This window comes from Eptesicus fuscus, chromosome 5 (assembly GCF_027574615.1).
Source record: "Eptesicus fuscus isolate TK198812 chromosome 5, DD_ASM_mEF_20220401, whole genome shotgun sequence".
Lineage (NCBI taxonomy): Eukaryota > Metazoa > Chordata > Mammalia > Chiroptera > Vespertilionidae > Eptesicus > Eptesicus fuscus.
In genome coordinates, this window is record NC_072477.1 from 34894652 (window position 1) to 34904301 (window position 9650).

The 9650-nt window shown below is 41.3% G+C and overlaps 1 protein-coding gene and 1 long non-coding RNA gene across 6 annotated transcripts in view; one reads left to right on the forward strand and one right to left on the reverse strand.

The window, feature by feature from the left end:
* The window catches only part of ARID4A (AT-rich interaction domain 4A), a 66286-nt gene extending 64059 nt beyond the window's left edge, over positions 1-2227 (reverse strand). For 2 of the 5 annotated variants that reach the window (XM_054716026.1, XM_054716023.1), the window contains exons 1-2: positions 2066-2227; positions 946-1002 (exon numbers count right to left, since the gene is read on the reverse strand). In XM_054716026.1, coding sequence (XP_054572001.1) covers positions 946-951 — 6 coding nt within the window. In that variant the 5' untranslated portion in view covers positions 952-1002; positions 2066-2227. Of the gene's footprint in view, positions 1-945; positions 1003-1319; positions 1494-2065 lie in introns of those variants that run through there. The other 3 variants (XM_054716025.1, XM_054716024.1, XM_054716027.1) reach the window with 2 other exon arrangements.
* Positions 2228-2642: 415 nt separating this feature from the next.
* Positions 2643-6628, forward strand: LOC114230624 (uncharacterized). The gene is made up of 4 exons (XR_008556091.1): positions 2643-2812; positions 4264-4407; positions 4521-4586; positions 6554-6628. It is a non-coding gene; the product is annotated as an uncharacterized LOC114230624 (long non-coding RNA).
* The last annotated feature ends 3022 nt before the right edge of the window (positions 6629-9650 follow it).

Below are 9650 nucleotides of genomic sequence, written 5' to 3' on the forward strand. Positions count from 1 at the left end.
AGTGTACACACACTTAAGAGACACATTTGTAAGTAGGAAATGATTTTAATTTTCCAGTAAGTTTTCCCAAGTAATACTAAAAGTTATATGTAACCTTAAAAAAAAAAAAGTAACGTTAAAGGTCACTTTATGAAGATAAGGTAAGAGAAAATTTGGAAAAATGCTGTATTTCAGGGCTTAATACACTGAAATAGTAAGTGACTAAGAAATCAAGAACCTCTTAAAGTTAGTGTATTTTCAAATAATGCAAACTGAAAAGGAATACTTTTAGCAAGTAAATATCTGACCTGAAACATTCAATGCTACAGCACTAGACTGCTATCCCCCCTTCTTCTCCTTTAAACATCACATACGATGTTTGCAATATTATTTGTCTTCAGAAGAATATATACGTATTTTCTGGTTAGCTACATGCTTAAAATTATTTATTATAACGACTGAACTAAAACTATTAGTTTTGGTTCAACTTGCAAGTATTTCAGCCACAGAATTTCACTTTACCTCCAACAAAAATGATACCTCCCTTACACAATCCACCTATTTTTTTTTTTCCTTAGAAAAATCACACTGGCACTGAGGAAGAATAAAAATTTCCCCAAAAATCCCCTGAAGAACCAAAGCAGGACAAAAGCTTTACTTCTGCAAAGGTTGCTGCCAACACAGGAAGTGTTTAAAAATACTAGCCCAATGGACAACAATGGAAAGGCTGCAGCAGCCTTGCCCAAGTGCTGCTTCAGCGATGGGCCGAGCTGACTGCATCTAGACACAATGATCATTTCTCACCCATTCAACACGTCCTCCTTTTCAGAAAGCGGTGCCTGGCTGAGAAATCAATTCTGAGTAGCCAAAAGAAAAAAAAAAAAAATAATGACATTCCACAGCACTTAGCCTCCCGACGGGCAGTGTCCCGGGCACGAGGCTCAGAGCAGTGCTGACTCCACTTACCTTCATTTTTACTGGTGACCTATGGGGTTCCAGCTCAACCGGCTCTGTCCTCCGTCGCTAGAACCACGGGGAGGAGAAAGACAAGCCAGAAATCAGTCTACGCGGGGGGACCGACCCAGGAAAAGAAAGTAAACAAACGCCGGCGGGGAGGGGCAGGAACCTCGCCGGCCACGGGATAAGATCGTCCCCTCGGAGGGTAACTGGGACGCAGGAGCAGAGCGGGCGGCGAAAACCCCGCCGGCGCCCGTTCCGCCCGGGACTTCGCCAGCGGCCCACCGCGCCCCCGCCTCGCTCGCTACTTGGACCCGAAAAGCTCAACTCGGATCCCGAGGGCCGATCGCTCAGGAAAAGGACGGGGCGCCGTGTGGGCTCACCCTAGTCCCCGATAGGCGCGGCCGCCCCAGCCTTCGCTCGGCCGCCCGCCGGATACCCGACTTCGGCCCGCGCCCCGCCTCCGCCGCTCGGCCCCCTCGGCCCGCCCCGGGCCCGCGGTGGCGGCAGCGGAGTGTCACGGCGCCATTGCTCTCCTTCCTCCGCTCTGCACCATGTCAGTCAAAAAAGAAGCGCTTCTTCCCCCGGAGGGGCAGGGAGCCGAGGCCTTCAGCGGGAGGCGCGAGGGTGCGGGGATACCCGCGGAGGAGGAGGGGGCTGAGGGGGCGGAGAGGAGGAGGGAGGTGGCCCGGACAGTGTGTGGGAGGGGAGGGGAGCCACACAGCGGCAGCCGCCGCCGCCTCCCCGCGCCCGCCTTAACTTTTTGTACAGCCCAGAGCGGTACCTGCCCCCAGCCCCTCGGGTCCTGCCGCGGACTCTGCGGGGAAGGACGCACCGCGGAGTTGGGGGCCGGCTCCCTAAAGCAGCCCGCTCTTCACGGCGCCGAAGCAAACTTAGCGGCGCGGCCAGCCCCACAGCCATTTTCCCGGGGAAGCGGCCGAGGAGGCGGCGGCGGTTCCCGCACTTGCTGTCGCCGCTCCGCGACGTGCCCCTTCCCCAGCGCTCGCCGCACCGCTAGCCTAGCACCCCGCTCCCCACCCTCCAAAGCTTCTAACTGCACCGGGACCCCGGGCAGCGGCAGCAGCTGCTATGCTGCTCGGTATCCCCCACTTCCCTCCTCCCCACCTACCAACTGCGGGAGAAGTGCGCGCTGTCAGTGCCAGAGTCCTCCGCCCCACTGACCGCCGGGGGCCCCCGGCTGGGCAGCACCACTCTCGGCCGCGGCGGCAGTTCCTGCGCCCGGTTCCCCACTCTCCCAATTTACTGCCACAATCCACCAAATAACAAGCTGTTGAGCAGACTGGCTTCTACACGAACTCTCATTGGCTGCTCATGACGCCGAAGAGTTTCGGATTGGCGCTCACTCCTTGCCGTCCTCATTGGATGTAGCTCTGAAACTTCACGGATTGGTGCGAAAAACAGCAGGTAGGACATCTTCCACTTCTGATTGGCCGCCTCCGAGGCCTAACGTTACTGGAGGGCCAGGTATTGAGTAAGCCAGGGCTGCCAAAGGATTGGCTGAGAAGACTCCGGATGTGCTTCACTGAACACTGATTGGTAAATGGAGGGGGTCAGGAAGAGCAGTTCCGCACGAGGATTGGCAGCGGAGTGTCCCATGGAAACCGAACCCGGGGGCTGCGGCCAAGACTTGCGCGGGGGCGGGGCAGGGCCTGTCCAAGGCGCATGCGCCAAACCGACTTCTCGGCGCCATTTTGTCTGGGCAGCGGTGGCCGCAGGTCTATCGCATTTCATGTTTCTGGCGAGAGGACAGCGATGTCTTTCTACCGTAGATCCTTTTCAGTGCGGTACCCGTCCGCGGTTCTCCCCAGGACAGCACCTAAGTGAAGGTCGGAGGAGTCGCGAGTCTGCTTAAAAGGTCAGTTGGAAGCCGCGGTTGTCCGATTGACTGGGGGGGATGGCGCAGCTCTAGCGGCGCCGGCACCGGAAGTGAAGGGGCCAGGGCCGCCATGGCTAAGTTCTCCCCGCCGCGGAGTGGGAAGTAGAAGGCGGGATGAAAGGGGGCGAGGCTTCCTCTCCCGCCGCTCGAGAAAAGGGGCGGAGGGGAAGTCTTTCTCTGGGCTGGTCCTTGGACTCCTCCGGAGAGCTTGACGGGCTTTCTGGGTTCTGCTCCTCCCCGGGCCGCACCTCCCTTTGGGAGTGTGTTCCGGGGATTTGTCATACTCTCTGCCAAGTGCTACTGGCTCTGGGCGCCTCCCTCATGAAGACGGGGAAGGATAGGTTCTTAGACGCGACACGGTGCGTGGGGACAGGTGTTTCCGCGTGCCCGTCACGCGATTAGGCTCTCGGGTCGGAATGCCGAGAATGCACGTGCTCGCACCCACGCTGCCGCTCTGCCCTGAGGCTGGCAGCTGTTCCGCGTGGCACGAGGCTTAGGCTGCTCTTGGAGAGGAAGCGGCAGCAGCGGTTTTGCAGGGTCAGAAAACACCTTCGATCAAAGGACCTCCGGGGAGGACCTTGTGCCGGGCAGCCTTTGGTCTTGGTCGCTTAGCAAAATCTTGTGTTTTGTCAAATGAAGCAAAAACACATTTGAAATGGTGGGATGTCAATGGCAAGCTGTCATAAGGAATGAGATAATTAGGGAAATGGAAAATATCGTCCGATAATCCACGTTGACTAAATTTACTCCGAGAACAGTTCCAAGAAAGCCGAATCAATTTTTTTCATCCAGAACAGTGGTTTTTCTCAAAAATAATTACTAAGAAAGTGAAAGATAGGTTGGTATTTCTATTGAGTGACCCAGTGGCACTGATCTGGATAGCTTCTTAAATTACCATGATAAGACTGCCCCTGTTTTGAATACTATGGTTAAGTTTTAATAATTTATTGGGTATTGTTGGCAGTTGGTCTGAAGATAGCAGGACCTCTCCGTGACAAATACCCTGAAATGTTACCGAGAGGAGTTCTAAGGTCTGTAAAAATGTTTAAAATTGGGGAGGCTGCCTGGAAAAATTTTCTATGGACCAAAAAAGGAGAGCCATAAATAGCAAAATGGAAGAATGGTAGTTGAAAGCTGTTTTGTTTGGTCAAGGATTCAAGTGAGTCTGTACAATTAGCTATCAGGTGTGATATTTTTTATTTTTTTCTGGTGTGGTATTTTAGAGTGAAACCTCAAAGTTAGGACATGCTTATGAATTTGTCTACCCATTCATGTGATTCTCATTTCTGGATTTTTAAGTACTTAGTATTTTTATCATGGACTAATATGAACTATTTTATGATTTTTTTTCTCCCAGTTTAAAAATTTTACATATAAAAAAGATACTTCAATAAGAGTTTACAAGTGAAGTGATTTTCTTTCTTCCTTAGGGAACTTTCCAGGGGGTAATCACCTCTAATTTCACTACACAGCTTTCAGCTGTTACTCCCCAAATAACACATCAGAGGGCATTTGGAAATTACTAAAAAGCCAAAAGAAGAGCACCACAATCTTTGTATTCCCTCCACCAAAAGGTAATTACAGCTTTTACTATACAAGGAATTTCACTTTTTCATTGGTTTTGTTTTACAAAATAAAAATCATTTCAGTCGTACTCATTTTGTCACCGATATATTTTTCTTTATAGAAAGCATTGGAAACAGAAAATATTGTGTCCTTAAAGCATTTTTATGGCTGCATAGTATTCTGCAAGGTAGGTGCACAATAATTCGTATAACCTGATCTCTTGTTTCCTATTTCAGCAATGTGTCTGAATAGCCTTGTATATATTTTACAAGATTTTGCCTAAGAACTAACATCTGTGACTAAAATTTCTAGGCATCAAGATTTTCCTTCACATCCCTGATTATTTCTTTAGAATAAATTCCCGGAAGTGGAAATATAAGACCAAAGGGATTGTATATTTAATGCCTTTAATCCTTGAACAGCTGTCTATCAAAAAGCATTTGCTCTTACTGCACTTACATTGTTTTGTCGTCCGTTTGCTTTTTATTATATTTTGTTTTTTTCTTTAGCTTTATTTTTTTAATTTTCTCTCCTGGGTCTCTGTTTATTCAAGTAGAATTATTACAGTCTTAAGTCACATATGTAGTAAAATTGAGAATTTTTGTTGGACCTTAGGAATAATTTTTTAAAGCTAATTTATTTTTTACTCTAAAAATTAAATGTGCAGTGAAACATTTTGCTACACAGAAGTGACATTTAGAGGTTGCTAAAAACAAACAAGTTGTTGTTTTGGTATATTTAGTTGAGTTCAACAAATTATTTTTATGATATAGTTAGTTGAGTTGAACTATTTTAGAGTTTCCTGTAACCTTTCCTATTGTGAAAGCAGAATGCTATATTTCCTAAAGTTATCCATCCTTATGTGCATGCTATGCTCTTGGTGATTTCACTCTAAAATACATTGGGAAGATAATTATATAGCCTCATTGAAACCCCTGGCCAAAAAAATAGAACATTTTGCTTTCACAAAAGCTTTTCATCAATAGAAGCATTATTAAAAAGTTGACAATTGTGATTTTATAGGAAACATTATTCTATGCTCTTGGTGATTTTGTACCCTTACAAGGAAGGACCCTTTTCATGCCTCTCATAACATTTACTTAGCAGTTGTTTGGCTCTCCTGGGTTTGAGACAGTATTTCCAGAGGGAAGCAACAGAGGTTTTAATCACTCTTGTGTTTGCCTGTCAGAAACATAATAGATGCTCTGTTATTATTTCTTATGAATCTATGTACTTTTATATACAAAATATGTAAAATAAGCTAATTTAGGTTTTCTTTAACAGTAATTCTTTCATGATGTTCCACTGATGCTGTCTTAACCTTCAGAAATTTTTTGATGCTCCAAATTTTTTATTTAATACTGAATTTATTTGTAATTGCTAATATGTGGATTTAGAGAACTCTTAAGAACAGTTATTCAGGATTTTGTTTTCTCAGTTTTTTTAAAAAGATTTTATGATCTCTTAATGGAAGGCAACTGTAACTAAATAGTCACTTTGACTATCTCTTAGGTATGAATGAAAGAAAATTGTAATAGAATTGTTTTTTGTAACCTATTTCAACAGGCCCCAATTAATAGAATAATGTTTCCTATAAAATCACAATTGTCAACTTTTTAATAATGCTTCTATTGATGAAAAGCTTTTGTGAAAGCAAAATGTTCTTTTTTTTGGCCAGGGGTTTCAGTGAGGCTATATAATTATCTTCCCAATGTATTTTAGACTGAAATCACAAATTTAGAACATCCATATCAGGGGTCCTCAAACTTTTTAAACAGGGGCCAGTTCACTGTCCCTCAGACCGTTGGAGGGCCAGACTATAGTTTAAAAAAAACTATGAACAAATTCCTATGCGCACTGCACATATCTTATTTTTGAAGTAAAAAAACAAAACGGCAAAAACACCCGCGTGTGGCCCGCGGGCCGTAGTTTGAGGACGCCTGATCCATATGGATTTGTTTACCCATTCACATAGATTTCATTTCTGGATTCTTAATCACAGAACACTGAATATTTTCATGATTTTTTTTAACAGTACTTGAGATCTCATCCTTAAAAGTGTTTAGAAGTGAAGAAATACTGTGTGTGTGTGTGTGTTTTTAATGGAAATTTTAAAACATTCTGTGTTCTGAGTATGTGGGCTTTGTCTTCTAGCTTCATTTTGTGGAAAAATGAAGGAAGGTATTCCAGTTTTTAAATACCTAGATTTGCTACCTGTTGAAAATTATGTTTCTGGTAAGCAATTTCACTTAACTATTCTTTAGTAATCAAGATTAGTCGTGTTACTGTTACATATATCTCGTTTGAAAAGTGGTAGGATTTGTTCCACTGTACAGTTGTTTCTGTAAATGTCTATCTAGAGAAGTAGAACATTACTGTGTTGAATGTATCTGCTTGATGATTCCTAATGAGTGTGGTGTTTTTTTTATAGTTACAAAATTTGCTCATTTGAAACCAAAGTAACCTTTGCAATCTCTATCTGATTTTTTGCCCTATTAGATGTCACTGGTGATTTTATGGACACATGGAGTCATTGATACTGGTTTTCTTTCATTTATAATTCAAACTAGAATGACAGCATATTTTAGGATTTGGATTCAAGCTGATCTAGGTTACCTAGTGGCATTTCTACATGGTGAGGAGCTTACTGTCAGTAAACGAAAGAAAATTAAACATGTGAAAGCTAAGTAAAAAGTAGTTATTTCAGAAGATTCAGTCAATTTAGATAAACTTTTTAAAGATTTAAAACATGGCAGTTCAGTCAATCTAATTGCTTATAAGAGGACAAATTGATAATACTGAACAGAAAGAAATTCACTTAGTGATCGTTGAAGACTTCTCAAAATTAGTGAGATTTAATATATTAAAGTAGAAAAAAGGAAGAAGACATTCTAAGTGGGTGGAAGGTTGTGACTGAGAATACAATTATGTCAGGAAAGCTATATTTGGGACAGTGAGTAAACCACTTTGGAGAAGATGGCTGGCTAAAGATTACATTGGGAAAATTGTTTGAGGCCATCAGAATTATATCAGGTGCTTGTCCTCTACAGGGTTTTGGAACCTGTAGAGAGCATTGAAAGCTGGTTTGTGAGCAGAAAGTGATGATTAATTTTTGTTTTATTTTCAAATTTTACAAATCAAAATGGAACTAAAATGAATCATATTTAATCCTACCCCAACATTAAATTTTAAAAGTTTTTTCTTCCTGGTCTGTACACATATTCTTTCTTTAGTCTTAGAATTTTTTTTTATTTTAGTTTTTCCTTTAACATTCAACATGACTATGCAGTCTCTCTAATAATTTTAATATCTGAAAACATTCCATCAAATTATTTTACTTTTAACTTCATTTTTCTGTTGCCTGTCTATATTTAGGTTTCTAGTTCTTCAAGATTGTGCTATAATTATCATCTATGTGCATACAATATTTTCTGTCTTTTGACTTTCAGGATTGATTTAAAAGGTCATTGTATGAATATTTTTATGACTCTTGAAACATTGCAATGTTGTTTTCCAAAAGAGTTATAATTTACTCACCATCCCTGTGAGTGTAATTGTCAGCTTTGGGTAGTCTATAATTCTAATCATTTTTGCTAATTTAATAGGTGAAAAATCTGTTAAATTCTCTTTTTCTTTATAATGTTTTGTTAACTAGTGAGGTTGGATTTTTACTTACTGATTATTAGTCTATTCAAGACTTCTGTCCCTTATGTAGTACAGCCTTGATGTTTTTTTTATATCTTTTGAGTGTATTAAATACTATTTAATAGTAATTTGCTGCAGATATTTTTCCATGTAGACTTCTCTTTTAATTTTAGTTATTTTTGTTGTAGGTTTTTTTAACAGACACAGAGGGGTATGATGTACACAAAATGTATTATTGGAAAATTATTTGGATACAGTGTGTCCAATGTAACTAAAGAAATGACACAAGAATTGGAGGAAGGAAGATAATGTTGCAGTTGTGTCAGCCTAAAATGAAACTAGACTAAGACCTGGAGAAATAGGAAGGAACAGGTGAGCAAGAAAAAGAGTTGACAGCATTTGATCTCTAATTGATTATAAAAGTAAAGAAGAAAGAAAAAACACTCAGGATTTTAAAGAGCAGGGAGTAGATTGTACCATTAACTAATTTGGAAAGTCAGCAGAGACCACTGGTTGGTAAGAAAGATGAAATTATTTTTAAACATGCAAGTTAGAGCTTGGATTATTCAGTAAGCATCTATTCTTCCTTTTCTCAAAGTGCCTATGAGGTCCCTAATTGGGTCAAGGTATATGATGGACCTTGATACTGCTTTCTGTACTTTGACTTTCAGTTTTAGTCTTGAGACTTTGGTTCTTTTATCAGAGCTTTCTTATTTCTGAGTTTGAAAGTACAACTTCAAAAGTTAAAGTAGATTAATAGTAAAATAAGTGCAGGGAAACCAGGTGATTCTCAAACTAAATTAAAAGGAGGTTAGTTTTTCATGATTAAAAAAACAATAGTGTTAAATGAGCATCTTGTAAAATACGTGGATGCTTTTTTAAAAAGCTGTTCAGATACATGGGTTGATGTATCTTTCCTCTTCCTCTGTGGACTAAGTTTGGTGTGTTTTATTTTTATTTTAACAAAATATAGAAAAGAAACAGATGTAATTCTGTGAAACATGAATGTTTAGCCAATATTCTTTGAATATATGACATCTAAGTAAAGATGTTAGTTGTCTTATTTTGGGGGAAGCACTTTTAATAGATGAAATTTAAGTGTTCAATTTAAGGAAGGACTTTGGCAATTAGACATGAAAATATGGAGTAGACTGAGTGTTCTTCAAAAGGAAGAGCCTAGCCAGTTGGCGTGGCCTGAGTGGTTGAGTGTTGACCTATGAACCAGGAGGTCACGGTTTGATTCCTGGTCAGGGCACATCGTAGGCTCAATTCCAAGTGGGGGGCATGCAGGAGGCAGCTAATCAATGGTTCTCTCTCATCATTGGTGTTTCTCTCCATATCCCTTCCTCTCTGAAATCAATAAAACATATATTTTATTATTAAAAAAAGCCTAATTTAACCAATTAATCTCTCATGATCCTTTCCCCCATTTTTTCCTAGGGCTTTAAAAAATGTTTTCTGCTATTTAGCAAGGAAAAGATTACAGTTTTGTTTTAGCAAAAAAAATTTGCCTCCCCCCCTTTTTTTTCTTTTTGATTTGGCTTTTTAATCTGTTTTTATAAAACCAAATTTTTGGAGTTAGTATATGGTCTTATGAACTTTGGGC